This window comes from Xenopus laevis, chromosome 8S (assembly GCF_017654675.1).
Source record: "Xenopus laevis strain J_2021 chromosome 8S, Xenopus_laevis_v10.1, whole genome shotgun sequence".
In the NCBI taxonomy this organism is placed as follows: Eukaryota; Metazoa; Chordata; class Amphibia; order Anura; family Pipidae; genus Xenopus; species Xenopus laevis.
Window position 1 is genome coordinate 95931273 of NC_054386.1, and position 21466 is coordinate 95952738.

The following is a 21466-nucleotide window of genomic DNA, read 5'->3' on the forward strand; positions in this document are numbered from 1 at the left end:
TCCGGTAAAATAACAGGTTTTTATTGCCGAGTACTGTAGAAAAACAGGCCTTACGCGTTTCGGGAACACCTTCCCTTAATCATAGGCTTACAAAATGAATCAAACACATGCATTATATACAAAAGATCTATAGCGACCTCTGTTGGTTATCGCTATTATCACGGCTAAAAAACATATTTTATTATTTTTTATCAATAAAAATGGCAACACAAAGAAGGGGAAGAGGATTGTGTGCCTTGGATATTTTATATGAAGGTCACGACTTTTGCCTTTCCTTCTCCTTTAAAACGTATTTGTCGAGCAATGACATTTTTGACCATTATGTATATGGAACGGTTTATTTATATTTACATGTTGTCAAACAGTCAATTCAATTTATTCCAAAAATTCAATAAAAAGTATATATATATACAGGGAAGACAAATCAGAACGAAGAGTTGAAGTGCTATCTATCTATTATCTATCATCTATCTATTATCTATCATCTATCTATCTATCTATTATCTATCATCTATCTATTATCTATCATCTATCTATTATCTATCATCTATCTATCTATCTATTATCTATCATCTATCTATCTATCTATTATCTATCATCTATCTATTATCTATCATCTATCTATCTATCTATCTATCTATTATCTATCTATTATCTATCATCTCTCTATCTATCTATTTATCTATCTATCATCTATCTATCTATCTATCTATCTATCTATCTATCTATCTATCATCTCTCTCTGTCTCTGTCTATCTATCTATCTATCTATCTATCTATCTATCTATCTATCTATATATATAAATATATATATAGCAAATGCTGTTGTATATAACAGGGAGAGGATCGTTCCATTGTGTTCGCTGGAATAACCCCGAGATTGTGTGGGTTTCTGCCGATAGGAGCACCAGCCCGGGGTGTGAGCCAAGTAAAAGTAGTGACTTGTATGTGCCTAAATTTTGGAACCCTCAAGTAGAAAATGCTATTCCTTCTCCTTTAACCCTTTGCCTGCCAAGCACGTACGCTGTACGTTCTGGCAGGCAAGGGCTTTAACTGCCAAGCACGTACATTGTACGTTCTTGCAGTTTAACATGCTGTACTCTGCATCAGCGGCTTTAGCCGCCTCTGCAGAGACTTAGCAGTGCTGACAGCCCCCTGGGCAACAAGGCTGGGGGGCTGTCATGTCGGTCCTGCAACAGGATTGTTGCAGGATCGACCTAAAATCGCAAAAAGAAGCAACTTACCAGCTCCTCCGTCTTCCTTCTGCTCTCTGCTGCTCTGGCGACGCCCACGCACTTCCTGACTGCAGTGACTCAGCACACACGCTGCTGAAAGAGGATTAGACTCTCTCCCCTGCTCCAGCAATGGTAAGTGGACTTTATTTGCTAAATTACACACTACACAAACACTACATACACACTACACTACATTGTATAGATCTGTACACAGTTACACAATCATTTTAGTAAAGATTTTTTTTTTTTTTTTTTAATTTTTTTTGGAAAGTTATGTACACTTATTTGCACTTATTTCACACTTATATACACACTGTCACACCACTTTTAGAAGTGTATACACATGTATACACAAAAAACTCACAAAGAGGGATTTTTTTTTTTACTTTTTCATTTTACTAATTTGTGTTTTTTTACCCCTAAAAACCATTTGTTTTGGCAGCATGACTATTGGGTAATCGATTTTGGCCACTAATTATGCTGTTGGATCAGTAATTTTGTTATTTCATTGATTTACACAATTTTTGTGGTTTTATTGCAATTTTATCCCTGCATTATTTTTCCTTATGTATCTTTAGTATAGTTTTGCTGTTTGGTGCTTTGGTATAGAATGATAGATTTTACTTTGTTTGATCCGTCAGAATATGTACTTTCCAAAAATGTATGCTGTTCTGGGGGCTTTTTACAGTTTGGGGGTCTTACAACACATAACGCAAAGTTGGGGTACTGTTTTCAGCAGCTTAGTTGGCTAGTGTGAAAATAGCAGCATTAGCAGCATTTTTAGGCAATTTTCAGAAATGTTGTAAAAACCTCTAAGTTTAGAAAAGCTTTGCAGTTTGGTAGTTTGGTGTAGAAAGACGTCTTTATCTTTGTTGGATTCGTCAGAATGTGTACTTTCCAAAAACATATGGTTTTGGGGGGTCTTTGCTGTAAGGAGGGTCTTGAGGCACATAATATGAAGTCAATGGTCTATGTTCACAGAAGGCGAATCGGCAGCGGAGAAAACTCATATGCACTATTTTTATTTGGGGTCTGCACATGCCAGCTGCCTTGGTGTATCTATGCATATTGGGCATCAAACTGTTCAGTCGTCCCTTGGCATCAATATTTATGTTATTTTACAATTGTATGCAAGAAATTGGGTGAGATAAATGTGGCCAATTGCAATATTTTTAGGCGATTTTCAAAAATGTAAAAACCGTTGCTTTTATCGCCAAATTTAGGAAAGACTTGCGACTTGCGACTTGGTACTTTGAAGTACAAGGACATGTATACCCAATTTGGGTTTGTGGGAATGTGTACTTTCCAAAAATATATGGTTTTCTGGGGTGAACTTACTTTTTTCTACATTTGCCCCCCTCAAAACAATATAAAATGTGTTGATTTTGCAGTATCTGAAATGACAGACCATATGGGGGTCTTCTTTTGGGGCCCCTATATGCCACATGCTTAGGTACACCTATACATATTGGGCATCAAACTGTTCAGAGGACCCTAAGCTTTCATATTTGGGGTGATTTCTCTTGATACCTAAAAGTATGTGGGTAATACGATGCTGCAGGGTAGAAATTTTGAGGTGATTTTTGGAAATGTCACCGAAATCACCACATTTAGGAATGATTTGCAGCTTGGTACTTTGTAGTACAAAGACATGCATACCCAATTTAGATTCGTGGGAATGTGTACTTTCCGAAAATATATGGTTTTCTGGGGCGAATTTACCCTTTTCTACTTTTGCCCCCCCCAAAACGATGTAAATGTCTTGATTTTGCAGTATCTGAAATGACAGACCATATGGGGGTCTTCCTTTTGGGGCCCCTGTATGCCATGTGCTTGGGTACACCTATACATATTGGGCATGAAACTGTTCAGAGGACCCTAGGCTTTCATATTTGGGGTGATTTCTCTTGATACCTAAAAGTATGTGGGTAATACGATGCTGCAGGGTAGAAATTTTGAGGTGATTTTTGGAAATGTCACCAAAATCACCACATTTAGGAATGGTTTGCGGCTTGGTACTTTGGAGTACAAAGACATGCATACCCAATTTAGATTCGTGGGAATGTGTACTTTCCGAAAATATATGGTTTTCTGGGGTGAATTTACCCTTTTCTACTTTTGCCCCCCCCCAAACAATGTAAATGTCTTGATTTTGCAGTATCTGAAATGGCAGACAATATGGGGGTCTTCTTTTGGGGCCCCTATATGCCACGTGCTTGGGTGCACCTATACATATTGGACATCAAACTGTTCAGAGGACCCTAAGCTTTCATATTTGGGGTGATTTCTCTTGATACCTAAAAGTATGTGGGTAATACGATGCTGCAGGGTAGAAATTTTGAGGTGATTTTTGGAAATGTCACCAAAATCACCATATTTAGGAATGATTTGCAGCTTGGTACGTTGGAGTACAAAGACATGCATACCCAATTTAGATTCGTGGGAATGTGTACTTTCCGAAAATATATGGTTTTCTGGGGTGAACTTACCCTTTTCTACTTTTGCCCCCCCCAAAACGATGTAAATGTCTTGATTTTGCAGTATCTGAAATGACAGACCATATGGGGGTCTTCTTTTTGGGGCCCTTATATGCCACATGCTTAGGTACACCTATACATATTGGGCATGAAACTGTTCAGAGGACCCTAGGCTTTCATATTTGGGGTGATTTCTCTTGATACCTAAAAGTATGCGGGTAATACGATGCTGCAGGTTAGATATTTTGAGGTGGTTTTTGGAAATGTCGCCAAAATCACCAAATTTAGGAATGGTTTGCAGCTTGGTACTTTGGAGTACAAAGACATGCATACCCAATTTAGATTCGTGGGAATGTGTACTTTCCGAAAATATATGGTTTTCTGGGGTGAACTTACCCTTTTCTACTTTTGCCCCCCCAAAACAATGTAAATGTCTTGATTTTGCAGTACCTGAAATGACAAACCATATGGGGGGGGTCTTAATTTTAGGGCCCTTATATGCCACATGCTTAGGTACACCTATACATATTGGGCATCAAACTGTTCAGGGGACCCTAGGCTTTTATATTTGGGGTGATTTCTCTTGATACCTAAAAGTATGTGGGTAATACGATGCTGCAGGGTAGAAATTTTGAGGTGGTTTTTGGAAATGTCGGCAAAATACCAAATATAGGAATGGTTTGCGGCTTGGTACTTTGGAGTACAAAGACATGCATACCCAATTTAGATTCCTGGGAATGTGTACTTTCCGAAAATATATGGTTTTCTGGGGTGAACTTACTTTTTTCTACTTTTGCCCCCCCCCCCCCAAAACAATGTAAATGTGTTGATTTTGCAGTACCTGAAATGACAGACCATATGGGGGTCTTCCTTTTGGGGCCCCTGTATGCCACGTGCTTGGGTACACCTATACATATTGGACATCAAACTGTTCAGAGGACCCTAGGCTTTCATATTTGGGGTGATTTCTCTTGATACCTAAAAGTATGTGGGTAATACGATGCTGCAGGGTAGAAATTTTGAGGTGATTTTTGGAAATGTCGCCAAAATCACCAAATTTAGGAATGGTTTGCGGCTTGGTACTTTGGAGTACAAAGACATGCATACCCAATTTAGATTCGTGGGAATGTGTACTTTCCGAAAATATATGGTTTTCTGGGGTGAACTTACCCTTTTCTACTTTTACCCCCCCAAAACGATGTAAATGTGTTGATTTTGCAGTATCTGAAATGACAGACCATATGGGGGTCTTCCTTTTGGGGCCCCTATATGCCACGTGCGTGGGTACACCTATACATATTGGGCATCAAACTGTTCAGAGGACCCTAGGCTTTCATATTTGGGGTGATTTCTCTTGATACCTAAAAGTATGTGGGCAATACGATGCTGCAGGGTAGAAATTCTGAGGTGATTTTTGGAAATGTCGCCAAAATCACCATATTTAGGAATGGTTTGCTGCTTGTTATTGTGGAGTACAAAGACATGCATACCCAATTTAGATTCGTGGGAATGTGTACTTTCCGAAAATATATGGATTTCTGGGGTGAACTTACTTTTTTCTACTTTTGACCCCCCCCAAAACGATGTAAATGTGTTGATTTTGCTATACCTGAAATGACAGACCATATGGGGGTCTTCCTTTTGGGGCCCCTGTATGCCACGTGCTTGAGTATACCTATACATATTGGGCATCAAACTGTTCAGAGGACCCTAGGCTTTCATATTTGGGGTGATTTCTCTTGATACCTAAAAGTATGTGGGTAATACGATGCTGCAGGGTAGAAATTTTGAGGTGATTTTTGGAAATGTCACTGAAATCACCACATTTAGGAATGGTTTGCAGCTTGGTACTTTGGAGTACAAAGACATGCATACCCAATTTAGATTCGTGGGAATGTGTACTTTCCGAAAATATACGGTTTTCTGGGGTGAACTTACTTTTTTCTACTTTTACCCCCCCAAAAACGATGCAAATGTGTTGATTTTGCAGTATCTGGAATTACAGAACTGATAGCTCAAATGAGGTGTCTATATTTTAGGGCCCCTATATGCCACATGTTTGGGTACACCTATATATATTGGGCATCAAATTGTTCAGCGGACCCCAGGCTTTCATATTTGGGGTGTTTTACATTGATACCTAATGATTTGTGGGAGATATGATTCTGTAGATTGGAAGCTTTGAGGTAATTTTTCAAAAAATTCACCAATTTCTATAAAACATTATAACTTTAGGAAACAATTGCAACTTGATAGTTTGGAGTACAACGATATATTTACCCATTTTTGATTCACCAGAATCTGTTCTTTCTAATAATGGGTAGTTTTCTAGGGTAAACCTACTGTTAGTGGAATGTTTGGCCTTGAAAGCAGAAGTATGCCGTTTGGGGAGCGGAGCTTTGGAAATTTGCTTGTGTACTGCTTGTAGATTTTGATCTATACAAGTGAGAAATCTCCATAAAACTATATATATTTGGTATTGCCGCGTTCAGGAGACATAGACCTTTCCAAATAGGCTGTGTTCTCATACATAAAGTAAATGATGTTTCTGATATATGTGATTGTTCTTTGTGAAACATGATTTTTTTCATTTTATTGGACACTTAGAAGCCAATATTTTTTTACAGAAGTAGAATTACACCAAAATTCCTGCATATTTTGAAAGTTCAGGTTGTCCTGAAAAAAACAATATATTGTTTTGCTGGGTAAACTAAAAGACCACCCCAGGAAAGGCCCTTAAAGTGAAAGAGTGCAAAATATCTAAAAACTGCTTGGCAGTAGATGTTCGCATCTAGGACAAAACGGCTGGCAGGTAAAGGGTTAATAGCAAAAAAATAAATAAAAATCCAACAAAAACAAAGGCAACTGGTGCTACGAAACGGATCCTGTTCTTTTCTTCTGTCCGGGAGCGCAGTTCTCTCTCTGGAACACAAAAAAGGGACAAGCAAAAAGATGAGACAAAATATCACAATAAGGTTTTACACAAACACTTTCCATTCTGATGGATCAGATAAGATGATGGAGACTGATGTTCCAGCCAATCAGAAGCTCAGGATGTCTGTACTGAAAGAGCAACCACAGCATCTTTAATGTTCCCTCTGTGTAAATAAAGTTATAGATCAATGTATATTTTGCTTTACCTAAATTCTATAAAGGCACCAAATTGTTATAAAGTTTAATCACTAGGGGGTGCTAATTTATTAGGAACCCTTCAGTTGTTCTAATTTGACTTGTTATTCAGTAGAGCTGGGCTAAAGCAGGGATCTCCAACCTTTTGAACCCATGAGCCACATTCAGAAGTAAAAGGAGTTGGGGAGCAACACAAGCATGAAAAATGTTCTTGGGGTGCCAAATAAGTGCTGTGATTGGCCGTTTAGTAGCCCCTATGTGGATTATCAACCAACATTAAGACTCTGTTTGGCAGTACATCTGGTTTTTATACAACCAAAACTTGCCTCCAAGCCTGGAATTCAAAAATAATCTGCTTTGAGGCCACTGGGAGCAACATCCAAGGGGTTGGAGAGCAACATGTTACTCACGAGCTACTGGTTGGGGATCACTGGGCTAAAGCCTCCACCCTTGATATCCCCCCACTGTCCATCTGCAGCCAGAGCTCCTTCCATGTCTTTGTGGTCAGTCCCATAATCCCCAGTGCCGCTTTGTCTGTGCAACTCGCCCCACCCCAGAACTGCACCACCTCTAGTTGCTCCATAGGCTCCTGGGCCTGTTCTCCAGGCTGGTGCTCCTCTTCTTAAGATAAAAAATGCAAAACCCTAATTTTGTAGGCGATAATGATTAATATATAGCGCTGGTTCTACTCTCTGGTCTAAAAATTAATAGTATCTTCAACAATATCCTTTCTATAGATCTTTTCAAATGAAGGGTGGGCGTGTCCTAAGTGCCGCCGACTCCCCTGCACAGCCTGGGAAAGGAGGCAGCTGGAAGTGGAACAGATGGGAGGGACTAGTATGGTTTTCACAAGTTTTCAATAAATGAGTCCAAAAACAATATTTGTTTGAGCACTTTCCTTCTGCATTTAAGAGTATATTTAACCGACAAATTCTTGTTTTTCACCCAATATGTCTCCTTTAAAAATGCACCAACCTGGCATTCCCTACATCACCCTGCAAGGTACTATAGTGGTACTTATCTGTTATCTACTGTGTATCCTGTGCTTGAATGGCTGCCCCCATGGCTACACAGCAGCTTGTTTATATAAACTATAGTAGTACTTATCTGTTATCTACTGTGTATCCTGTGCTTGAATGGCTGCCCCCATGGCTACACAGCAGCTTGTTTATATAAAGTATAGTAGTACTTATCTGTTATCTACTGTGTATCCTGTGCTTGAATGGCTGCCCCCATGGCTACACAGCAGCTTGTTTATATAAACTATAGTAGTACTTATCTGTTATCTACGGTGTATCCTGTGCTTGAATGGCTGCCCCCATGGCTACACAGCAGCTTGTTTATATAAACTATAGTAGTACTTATCTGTTATCTACTGTGTATCCTGTGCTTGAATGGCTGCCCCCATGGCTACACAGCAGCTTGTTTATATAAACTATAGTAGTACTTATCTGTTATCTACTGTGTATCCTGTGCTTGAATGGCTGCCCCCATGGCTACACAGCAGCTGGTTTATATAAACTATAGTAGTACTTATCTGTTATCTACTGTATCCTGTGCTTGAATGGCTGCCCCCATGGCTACACAGCAGCTTGTTTATATAAACTATAGTAGTACTTATCTGTTATCTACTGTGTATCCTGTGCTTGAATGGCTGCCCCCATGGCTACACAGCAGCTGGTTTATATAAACTATAGTAGTACTTATGTTATCTACTGTGTGTCAGAGTTAGTACTGAGTACAGTGAGTCTAGTTACGGTCTCTTACCTGGGAGTGTGAAGTTATAGTGAGAGTGTTCTAACTGTCTCTTACCTGGGAGTGTGAAGTTATAGTGAGGTCTAGTTACTGTCTCTTACCTGGGAGTGTGAGGTTATAGTGAGAGTCTAGTTACTGTCTCTTACCTGGGAGTGTGAGGTTATAGTGAGACTGTTGTTACCGTCTCTTACCTGGGAGTGTGAAGTTATAGTGAGGTCTAGTTACTGTCTCTTACCTGGGAGTGTGAGGTTATAGTGAGAGTCTAGTTACTGTCTCTTACCTGGGAGTGTGAGGTTATAGTGAGACTGTTGTTACCGTCTCTTACCTGGGAGTGTGAGGTTATAGTGAGAGTCTAGTTACTGTCTCTTACCTGGGAGTGTGAAGTTATAGTGAGAGAGTGTTGTTACTGTCTCTTACCTGGGAGTGTGAAGTTATAGTGAGAGTCTAGTTACTGTCTCTTACCTGGGAGTGTGAGGTTATAGTGAGCGCTGGTGAGACTGACTGGGTTGGAGACAAGGACAGTGAATGTGCCAGTGTCAGTACTGGGTACAGTGAGAGTCTTGTTACTGTCACTCAGCTGATGTCTCTCAGGCAGGGCTCCTCCATTCCACGTCCACAGAACTGTGGCCTCCTCTCCACTGTAGGAAACACTCACACTCACAGTTTCTCCGCTGCGGTTGGTAGAGATGTTGGACACAGAGACTGGGTCTGGGGAGAGAAATAAGGAAATGTGACATGACGTGAAGAAATAAACATTACAAACAGACAAGATACAAATATCAGCAGACAGATAAAGTATATATATATCTTGGGATCCAAATGACTAACTTGAGTAGAGAATGACGACATGCTTCTTCCTACAAGCTCAGACTATTGCTTAATGGTTGTATCACCTTTAAAGGGATCCTGTCATGGGAACAGCAGCTTGTTTATATAAACTATAGTAGAGTTTCTACAGTTTTACCAGTGCAGGACAATGGTAATTGATATTGTCATTACTTTAAAACCCTTTCATTTGTTTGGCGTTACTGTTCCTTTAATTATATCTTAAGTAAAAGCTACTGGGGTTTCTGGATAACAGATCCTATACTACTCCAGTTATTTTTCACAGCTACACACACCCCTACATTGTTAGAGGACCTCCTTATCCACTAGGCTGCCCTGTTGCCAATTTCTTAAAAACATGTCTGCTATTTTTGACATTATCTGGTTGACTGGTCATGGTATCTACTACTACTACACTGTGCTGCGGTTTAAGCAAAAAGTGTCATCTATGATTTTACACAGACACAACGAATAATACATGTGACCATTAACAGATGATATCTGGGTGCTTTGTATCCCAAATGAATAAACCAGATATGTATACTGTATGTATGTGCAAGCCGTGAATATCTTGTAAATTATATCCTTATAAACGGTGAGTAGTGATGTCATCAGTTATAAACGGTGAGTAGTGATGTAATTTCTGTCACATGACTCACTAAAATTTGTGTATTATAATTAATAAATTACCCCCAGTTGTAAAATATGAGGATATTATAAGTTACCTCGGAGTTCCATGACCTGTATAAAAACACTCGGCCTTCGGCCTCGTACTTTTATATGGTCATGAAACTCCTCGGTAACTTATAATATCCCTATATTTTACAAGAGGGGGTACTTTATTCACTATATATATAGACAGTGGGACGGCTCACATCCCTTTGGCTGATGGGGAAGGAAAAAAATAAATGTGTTTGTTGAACTTTTTTTTTTTTTTTTTTGCAAAGAAAATAAAAAAAAAAATTCTTTACACAGTTTCGCAATTATTTTTGCTGGCGGTGAAATGCGGAAGTTCTAATCTGTACATGGTGAAATTTTATGCTCATAACTAGTCACATTTTTAGATTTAATTAACAGAAATGGGATAAAAAGGATTTTGGAAATCCATCCTCCCCCCTCCCTTCCTGTATAAACTTGCAGGATTTCAATGGTCCAAGAAAAAGAAAACCATACAATATCTAAATCAACACCAGAGATACTTACCCATTATCACACATGTTGTGATATAGACCCGCTGCATTATTTTTCCATATTCGTGGAATTCCAGTAAGTAGTTACCAGTGTCAGATTTTTGGGCATTTCTAATAATGCAGCAGCCAGAGGATTCATCCAGGAGTGTCCTGCTCTCGTACGCTCTATTGAAATTCTTCGATTTGTCTCGACAAGCGTATTCCAAGATACCAACATGGGGCTCTCTGTCCAGTGTGTAAATGCCGTCTCTCTCACATGTCAATCCACAGAGACGGAGTTCTGAAGAAACGGCCACCTGAAGCTTGAGCGCCTCGGCTGAGGGAACAAACAAAACCAGGGAAACTGAAAAACAGAAAGAGGCAACATTTTTAGTTAAGGTAGTGGTGGATTTGGCTGTTTCCATTTTCTTAAAGGAATTATTCAGTATAAAAATAAAAACTGGGTAAATAGGCTGTGCAAAATAAAAAAATGTATCTAATATAGTTAGTTAGCCAAAAATGTAATGTATAAAGGCTGGAGTGACTGGATGTGTAACATAATAGCCAGAACACTACTTCCTGCTTTCCCCTGATTGGTTACCAGGCAGTAACCAATCAGTGACTTGAGGGGGAGTCACTAGGGATGCACCGAATCCAGGATTCAGTTCGGGATCCGGCCGAACCGTATCCTAATTTGCATACATAAATTAGGGGCAGGGATGGAAATCGCGTGACTTTTTGTCACAAAACAAGGAAGTAAAAAATGCTTTCCCCTTCATACCCCTGATTTGCATATGCAAAAAAGATGTGAGAAAAGTTATCTGAGGTTTCTCATTTTATTCCTAAGCAGAAGAACATCAGAGCAGCCTCTTTCTTTCTCCTGACAACTTCCTTGACTACTTGCTGGTCAGACTGGTGGGAAACTGACCAGCAGGTGGCGCTGTTGTAACAAAATTCATTCATATTAACAGTACATGTATCCCTTAATATCTTGGAAATAAAAGAAAATAAATAATGAATGTACATTGCAGAAGTGCTTAGAATAGCCCCCTCATCAATTTTACATTCAATTATTTTTAAGGTTTACTTATCCTTTAATGAACAAATAGGTCCCTTGTGATATAATTCAACCCCCCCCCAAAAAGTCCCTCCTCCCCCTGCCAAGTGTTACCCCAGAATTGTTTCCCCTGTAGGATTACGAAGCGCACATGCAGGGTCAGCGCATCGGAGCTCACGTGCTCCATCTTTTGGCGCTTGGGTAATCTGCAGGTCTTCTTCCTCCCCTTCGGCAATTTCCGCTGCATGCGCAGTTGTATCGAACCGGAAAACTGCTCCAATTTTGCATGCGTTGATACGCCGCTTACTTCACGAAGATTACCGAAGCGACAACGATGGTGCCCATAATCTCTAATGACTCTGCATATGCGGTCAGTAATCCTACAGGGGACACAATTCTGGGGTAACACTTAGCAGTGGGGAGGCAGGGAGGGGACTTTTGCATAAAGGGGTTTTAGTTCTCCTTTAAAGTCACTGACTAGGTGAAAAGTAGAAAGTAGTGTTCTGTTGTGTTAAGACATCCAGTCACTCCAGTCTTTATAGATGCAAAAGTTATGACCCATGTGGCTCCCCCTCAAGTCACTGATTTGTTATTGCCTGGTAACCAATCAGTGGAAAGCAAGAGAGCTGCAAAGCAGGAAGTGGTGTTCTGGCTATTATGTTACACATCCAGTCACTCCAGCCTTTATACATTACATATTTGCCTAACTATCTATATTAGATACATTTTTTATTTTGCACAGCCTATCTATTTACCCAGTTTTTATTTTTACACTGAACTGTTCCTTAAAAGTACAAATGGAAGAGTTTTAAGCAGTTGTTCCAAACTTCCAATATAAATGAAGATGTTCTTTTACATTATTATTTTCATGGCCTTGCTCGCTACAGCATTTCATGTAAAAACCACAGACTCCAGGAAATACACAAACGGAAAAGGACACAGCAAAAGTAAAAAGGGAAACTTTACTGGCTAAGCATTTCTTCATACATCGTGTGGCACAATTACGATGGCAAATTTTGGAAAAAGTAATTGTAAATCAAGGGCAAGATAAAAAAAATTGAAGGCTACTCCAGAGAGAATGTACTGGATGTGGCTGCTTCAGTCCAGAAGTCCGAAAGGCCTTAGGGTAAGGCCACACGAGGAGATTCGGGCGGTGATTTTCGACTAATCGACTCATCTTTTGAGCGACTTATCTCCCCGAACTGCCTCAGCGTTTTCCCCCATAGGCTACAATGAAAAGTCTTCTACGTACAATGAAAAGTCGCCTGCGCTAATGCACATGCGTTTTCTATAGTCGCCCGAAGTTGCCTAACCGAGGCAGTTCGGGGAGATAGTCGCTCAAAAGACGAGGCGATTAGTCGCCAAGCAACAAAATCTCCCCGAATCTCCTCGTGTGGACTAGCCCTTAATGAGGAATACAATTTATCCAAGTACTTATGTAGGCATGTCATTAATAGGTTTGTTACAAATAATTTCCGTCTCTTTACAGATAAGAAAGATCTTTTGTATACCCCAGGGACAGGTCATTTATCCTTATCTTTATTAGGGTTAGTTTGTGGTTTATGATATGTTACATTTTTTTCTTTTTAGACAACAGGCTTTGGCCTGAGGATTTTGTAATCTTTATTTCTCTTTTAGATACATTGTTTTTTCTAGCACATGGGAGGAATTCTTTTCACTGTGGGATTATTCATCAGCACATCTTGCACAATGAATGTTTACACATGGACTCTGCTTAGGGTTATACTTTTTTATATTAATTTTTCACTAACTTTGCACACCAGGCCCGGATTGGACTATACAATGGATTGGCCAATTTAAGGGCGTGGTTTTCAATTTTGTATGCTAATTTATTATAATTAGCACTTTAGTATGCTTGATAAAAAAACATTGCAAATGTTTGCACTGTTTGCACTAAATAAACAGCAAGGGGTAACCCTGCATTGAAGTTGCCTTGAGTGCCAGTGTAATTCTATTCTAATAGCCATGGGGGCAGCCATTCAAGCACAGGATACACAGTAGATAACAGATAAGTACTACTATAGTTTATATAAACAAGCTGCTGTGTAGCCATGGGGGCAGCCATTCAAGCAGCTTGTTTATATAAACTATAGTAGTACTTATCTGTTATCTACTGTGTATCCTGTGCTTGAATGGCTGCCCCCATGGCTACACAGCAGCTTGTTTATATAAACTATAGTAGTACTTATCTGTTATCTACTGTGTATCCTGTGCTTGAATGGCTGCCCCCATGGCTACACAGCAGCTTGTTTATATAAACTATAGTAGTACTTATCTGTTATCTACTGTGTATCCTGTGCTTGAATGGCTGCCCCCATGGCTACACAGCAGCTTGTTTATATAAACTATAGTAGTACTTATCTGTTATCTACTGTGTATCCTGTGCTTGAATGGCTGCCCCCATGGCTACACAGCAGCTTGTTTATATAAACTATAGTAGTACTTATCTGTTATCTACTGTGTATCCTGTGCTTGAATGGCTGCCCCATGGCTACACAGCAGCTTGTTTATATAAACTATAGTAGTACTTATCTGTTATCTAAGGTACAAAAATCCTCTGATGAGGAGTGAATTGGTAAAAGAATGAGGGTCTCTTCCAATGGCCAAAATGGATAAACTGTCATTGGTCTATCAGCCTGATTTAACCCAGCATGAGGGTGGCCAAATCAGGCCCAGAACCATCTACAAATGAGATGGTCTGACCATATAGCATCACCGTCAGCTTTGATAGAGATAATGGGGCTCATTTATCAACACTGGGCAAATTTGCCCAAGGGCAGTGACCTATAGCAACCAATCAGGGATTCATTTTTTAAAGCCAGCTGCAAGTAGAATAATGAATGCAGCAATCCGATTGCTTGCCATGGGTAAAAAATGAGTTCTGCATAATTAACCCCATGCTTTCATTCCTTTCTTGTGACTTTTGTTTTAAGCTGGAGCAGATCTCTGGTAGATTTGGCTAGCTACATGCTGGGCCATATTTGGGCTGATCTGATCACTGGCCTGGGACCAATAATGCGATCACATGCCAGGCCTTTAAACACCTATTAGACAATGGGGCAAATTCACTAACCTCCGGAAATTTGCCAGCGACGGCTTCGCTCACATCGGCAGGTGAAAAATCCCCAGGACAACGCTAATTGACTAAAATGCGAAGATGCGTCCAGGGCACTAAACAATGGCGAAGTTTCACTAGTGTTAATTCGGCAAGCAAAGCGAAGTTGCGCTAGGGTTGTCTTATTTGCATAAGGCGGGAAGTTAAAGTACAATGGACGTATATGTTGCAGCAAATACATTACACAAGTCCAGGGAAGCTTAATAAAATAAAATAAAATTGTTATATTGCCCTACACATGAGCCCACAGTATAGTTTATGTGCCACATGTAAGGAATTGTAGGGGGGAAGCCAGTTACCCTAAAAAAAACTTACGATCTTTAGCAGCCTATCACCCTGAAAACCGGAACAGTCGCCAGCATTTTTTGGGAACTCCCATCTACTCTATTGCACTTCGTCTGGTCTGAGCTGGCGAAGGCAAGTCTGGCGCAAGAGGTAACGTTCAGTAAAATCCGCATCTTAGTGAATTTGTGTAGTTACGTCCATTCGTCAAAGCGAAAATTTGCCTGCCATTAAAGTGCGAAGTAGCGCTAGAGTCTTATGTCCTTCGCTAGCGGATTTACGACAGTAAATCGGCGAAGTCCTGAAATTACATCACGCTGGTGAATTTTCACCAGCGTTAGTCACTTCGCCCTTTAGCAAATTTGCCCCAATGCCTGTATCCACGGCCCAAAGTTGTCTTTGCCTGACAGAATTTTCAAATTAGCCCAATATAGGTTTGGCAGGCCCTGCTAAGTGCCCTAAACACAAGCCAATAAGATGCCAACTTGGTCTAGAGGAATGGAGTAGGAACATTTTATTGGTCTAGAGGAGTGGAGTAGGAACATTTTATTGGTCTAGAGGAGTGGAGTAGGAACATTTTATTGGTCTAGAGGAGTGGAGTAGGAACATCTTATTAGTCTAGAGGAGTGGAGTAGGAACATTTTATTGGCCCATGTATGGCTATCTTTATAGAAAACAATTATGCAAAGGGATTATTTGTGTACTGGTAATCTAATTATCTACCTCATACAGATCAAACATAGAGTAGCTTAAATTTTCCTGTTTAGCTCAAGAAATAACATAATTACAATGTAAAAAAATCGGATGGCATGATCTACACTCCAGTCAGTATTTAGCATTGCAGCGGTTATGTACTGAACCACCAGAAGTTGCACTCCTACAAGTGAGCCCCTTCCTGTTCTTCGGGTTCCAATTTTCTGGTTCGTGACTTCCGGAAGTGACGTCACATAGCAACCAATAGTTATCTAGCAGCATCTTCTGCGCTGTCAGTATCTGTTCTAACCCTATGGGGGTCATTTATCAACACTGGGCAAATTTGCCCATGGGCAGTAACCCATGGCAACCAATCAAATTGCTGCATTCATTATTCTACTTGCAGCTGGCTTTAAAAAGCTAATCACTGATTGGTTGCTATGGGTAACTGCCCATGGGCAAATTTGCCCAGTGTTGATAAATGAGCCCCACTGTGTGAAGCAGCCATTCCATGTGTGCCTCTCCCCCCCCCAGCCCTTCCATTAGTGTGCCTCTCCCCCCAGCCCTTTGGTGATCCTCTGAAGCAGCCCTCTCCCCCCAAGCCCTTCCGTTTGTGTATGCCTCTCCCCTAGCTTTTCGGCAATCATTTAAAACAGCCGTTCCACATGTGCCTCTCCTCCCCAGCCCTTCCATTAGTGTGCCTCTCCCCCAGCCCTTTGGCGATCCTCTGAATCAGTCCCTGCATGTGTGCCTCTCCTCCCAGGACAGAGGAAGAGAAGGTACAATGTCGATGGAATGAAGCAACTTCCTGGTTCAGTCCTGTTCCGGAAGTCATGTGAGGAGGAGAGCTGTCGGGGCCGCGCATATAGGTACATAGTTGTGGCTGCTGGTCGCCATATCGCCTTTTCCCTGTAGAGCATGGAGGTGATTTTTATTGGCGATTTTTTTAGCTAAACCCAAGGTTAATATATAATGCAGTAGGACATAGGTGTTATTTGGGGGGTGTAGTTTTGATTTTTTTAATGAAAAAAATTGGTGTTACTGGTTCTTTAATGGACGGGTGTCTTTTAAACCCAACTTATTATGTTACTGTGATGGAGTAAACTTGGTTTGTTTGTTTTTTTAGTTAATGTTCCACCATTTGCTGGTTTTTAAATGAATGTTTTTTAAGGATATTGTTCCTGCACTGCGGCCTTATGGGCTTTTAGCAGTGGGTTTGTCTTTGTTGTGGGCGCTCCTCTTTTTTGCCTAATTTATTAAAAGTTAAGTTTTACTTAAGGCAGTTTTGCCAATCATACTACATAGGCGCCACACTGAACTAGTTTGCTTTGAAGTGAGTGTTTATGGACTAATAGTGTTTTGATTTCACTTCTTCTTTTTCTTCTTTTGTGATTAGTAGTTTAATCTACACAAACTTGCAGTGTGGTTGCCTTCGTTACACTGTGGTTTCTGCTCCTCGTTTCATTTCCAATGTTCGATTACTGGCTAGCAAAGTTAATTATGTAAATAGCCGTGTATAATCTTTGTATCTAGCTTGTATATGTAGGTGTTAAAAGTGGAGACTCTGCAGCAGTATTCGTTTTGGTTAACAATCTGAGGCCGACTTTGAAGCAAGTAAATGGTACGAAAACAATTGCATTTTGGAAGCTGTGTTTTCTGCATGGGAATACAGAAGTGCTCACGTGGAAAACTTTGCTTTTATAAATGTGGTTGTACAAAGTTTCATGAAGCAGTTACCTAGAGAAGCCACTTCTTTTATACTTTAAGCTTTTTGTTACAACATCGCCGCCTGCTGGACAGTTACGTCTTAAAAAGTTTCTTTCAGGAGAAAGACTGTTTATTCTGCTAAGGAAACATTTGCGAGAGAGTGTAATGTGTTTCCTAAGCAGAAGAACATCAGAACAGCCTCTTTCTCCTGACAACTTCCTTGACTACTTGCTGGTCAGACTGGTGGGAAACTGACCAGTGCATCTGATAATAATAATAATCTGAGCTTGTTATTTATCAGAGAATAATGAATACAAACGGCTGCCCCTGTATTATCATCATCATTTATTTATATAGCACTGTCAAGATACGCAGTGCTTTACTGCAGTTATAGCAAACAGGGAATAAATGGTGGAAAACAGACAAGGATTACAGAGTACAATAGGGTTAGAAGGACCTAGAGATTAGAGTTTACAAACTAAAAGGTTAGGGTACAATTGAGACATTAGGATTATATAAACACTTTGTCATTTTTGATACAGCAATGATTAATTAAGGTACATCGAATAAGCCTCTTTAAACAGATGGGTCTTTAAGGAGCGCTTGAAAGTTTGGAAAGAAGGAGAAAGTCTGACAGCTTGTGGCAGAGAGTTCCAGGGAAAAGCAGAAGCCTGAGAGAAGTCTTGTAGACGCGAATGGGCAGAAGTGATGAGAGGAGAAGTGAGGCGAAGATCAGAAGCAGAGCGTAGGTTTCGTGAAGGAGAGTATTTGGAGATTAGAGATGAAGTATAGGGAGGGGTTTCATTATTAAGGGCCTTGAATGTGAGTGTAAGTAATTTGAATTTGATTCTAGAAGAGATTGGGAGCCAGTGAAGGGACATACATATGGGAGCAGCTGATGTTGAGCGGTGAGATAGATGAATGAGTCTAGCGGCCGCGTTTAGAACAGATTGGAGTTGTGAAAGGCGACTTGTTGGAATACCTGTGAGGAGTAAGTTGCAGTAATCAAGGCGGGAGATGATGAGAGACTGAATCAGTGTTTTAGTTGATTCTGAACTGAGATAGGGTCGTATTCGAGCAATGTTGCGCAGTTGAATACGACAAGATTTTGCAAGTGTTTGAATGTGAGGTGAAAAAGACAGATGAGAGTCTAAGATGACTCCTAGGCAGCCTGTGTGGTGGAATGAAAGGTGGTGTTGTTTACTGTGAGTGATCTCTGAGGGACAGGGGAAGATCTTGGAGGAAATATAATGAGTTCTGTATTATACAAATAATAAATGTGAACTAAGCAATAAATAAATATATAGTGAGATTTGCATCACACAGTTATTACAAGGAGACCAGCTTTTTTTTTTTTTTTTTTTAAACATTGACGTTTAGGATTTAGTGTCCCTCTAATAAAAACACTCTTATACTGTGAGTGAGGCGCCACAGAACATGACAGCGCTATTAATTACACTTATAATAATAATATAATAACTTATAATCACTCCTCTACCGTAATCACTCACCTACAGTAATCAGTCCGGACATTGTTAGAAAGATCCTCAGATAATTGCCTCACAGACCAGCGTTATATGTCGGTCACACAACAATACACACCGGAGATCTGATGTGAGTACGTTCTACCGCACGGCAATCGACAGTGACTGGATATATAGAACAAAGAGGCGGTACCAACTATTCGGCACGTCCTTCTGAAGGCAGAGCGACCAGGAAGAGACAGTAACACATATTAGAAGTCCAAGGCGCCATATTGTTCCCATAGGCAGACAGTAAGCGACATAAATGCGCCCCGTGTCGGTAAAGTCAACAAGTGAGACGTTTTGTGCAGAGTTCTCAGCCCCACAGGCCACAGTTGCGCTTCCGGCGATCTCCAGGCGAGTGTAACCGGAAATACTGAGGGAAACCAACGTCTGTTATTGTTCTCTCGCCTCCCGCTCGTCTCCAAGTGTCCGCTCTTCTTTATCCCAATCCTCTGGTTCCGGGAGTCCTTCATTCTTGTCTGTAAGCGAAACATAACGCGTCCGTGTGTAACGAACTAGTGTGTCTTATTAGGGACAAACCCAGTACAAACGCGTCTGAGTGAAAGCTATAAGTGTATCAACTCGCCTTCCCTTTGGTTCCTGTGGAACTTCTCCCCCGGCCAAGCGCAGATCACTGCGCAGATAGCCACGCCCCAGGCATCACGGCCCCTCCCCCTGCCCAGTCTCCACCGGCAGAAAACATACCTCCCAAGATTTTGGAAGTAAAAAGAGGGACAAAAATTTTTTTCCCGCATGTAGCACAGCATTTTTTTGACCACACCCCTTTCTGTGGTCACACCCCCTAATTACCATGTTTGTTTTACAAAATTTGGCAGGTTATGAAAGGTTGAAAATATTTCTCCTTATCTAAACTGTGTTTTTGTGTCTCAAAATTGTTACAAAGTATCTTATTTGCACCTGTTAGCTGTTCTGGGCTCTCTGCTAAAAGCCAATTAAGTGAGAAACTTTGTTTCTTTTTCTGGCTGTTCAGTGCAGAGAAAAGAGGGACTTTCCAGTACAAATGAGGGACTGCGGGTTGAGCTGTCAATAGAGGGACTGTCCCTCCGAAAAAGGGACAGTTGGGAGGTATGAGAAAAAGGTATGAGAAAAGCCTCATCCAGTTGTGGGAGATGTCGGGTAAGGGGAAGATGTGGAGCTCAGATCCTGCAGAGTGAATCACCCTATAGCTGTTTTTCCAGTAGACAGGAAGCAGTGTTTCCTCACAGAATTTTTGTTTAATAAAGAATTGATATTAATAAACTTTATGCAGGGTACATTTATTACTAGTGTGGGTAGAATAGATTTTTTTTATAACATTTTCTGTTGTTGTTACAGTTCCTTTAAAGGAGAACTCAACCCCTCCACTGATAAAAACCCCTACCCAGTACACTACAGTCCCCCCTCCCTGCTCCCCCCCATAGGTGATAACGGCTACAGGTGCAGAATAAGCGCAGCGGAGCTCATGGGCGACTTCTGGCTCTTCCGATAGGGGTTTTTGTTAGTGGGGGTTAAGTTCTCCTTTAATCCTGATATTAGCAGTGTAAAAATGCTAAAATTAAAAAAGGTGCTCAGAAGGGCACCATGATATACATACATACATATAGATATATATAGATATAGATAGATATAGATAGATATAGATATAGATAGATATAGATATAGATATAGATAGATATAGATAGATATAGATATAGATATATATAGATATAGATATATATAGATAGATATAGATATAGATAGAGAGAGATAGAGAGAGATAGAGAGATATATATATATAGATATAGAGATATAGATATAGATATATAGAGATATAGATATATAGATATATAGATATATAGATAGAGATAGATAGATAGATATATATATAAAACTAATTTTTAAAACCATTAGGGGGGGGTGCAATGAGGCTGTGACCACAAAATACATATAGTCAACTACAAGAGTCCTCTGCACTCAACCCATTATCAATATATTTAAGACAGAGACATTTTGTGCTACTGCTACTGAAAAATGCCTTACCCTTTAAACAAAACAGGGATTGTTTGTCCATATATTGCAATATATTTAAGCTTTCCCTTGTTTGTTATAGTTATACAGGAGCAGTGACCAGCTCCATGTTGTAGCTCCCACCCCCTCCAGCTATAGTCAGGTGATCCCACTGGTGTCTAATAAAAGGGCAGCCAAGTTTAGGAGTTTTACTTTGAAAGCAGCAAGTAAGTTGCAGGTACAACTTAGTCCCTTTGTAAAATGTATAATGAAGCAATAGAATTCTTAATGAATAAGATAAAATTGAGCATAGGACTGGCCAGATATGGGATGACTGTGACGTAGTTGTTCAGCTTAAAGGGATACTGTCATGGGGAAAAAATGAATCAGTTAATAGTGCTGCTCCAGCAGAATTCTGCACTGAAATCCATTTCTCAAAAGAGCAAACAGATTTTTTTATATTCAATTTTGAAATCTGACATGGGGCTA

At 40.2% G+C, this 21466-nt stretch overlaps 1 protein-coding gene across 1 annotated transcript; it reads right to left on the minus strand.

Moving 5' to 3' along the window:
• Window positions 1–763: 763 nt before the first annotated feature.
• Window positions 764–19667, minus strand: LOC108700346 (putative pregnancy-specific beta-1-glycoprotein 7). The gene is made up of 5 exons (XM_018233457.2): window positions 18977–19667; window positions 10625–10954; window positions 9059–9304; window positions 6537–6634; window positions 764–1000 (listed from the first exon to the last, which is right to left on the minus strand). Exons 1-5 carry the CDS (start codon window positions 18996–18998, stop codon window positions 983–985), a joined length of 714 nt encoding a protein of 237 aa, XP_018088946.1. The 5' UTR covers window positions 18999–19667; the 3' UTR covers window positions 764–982.
• Between the last annotated feature and the right edge of the window lie 1799 nt (window positions 19668–21466).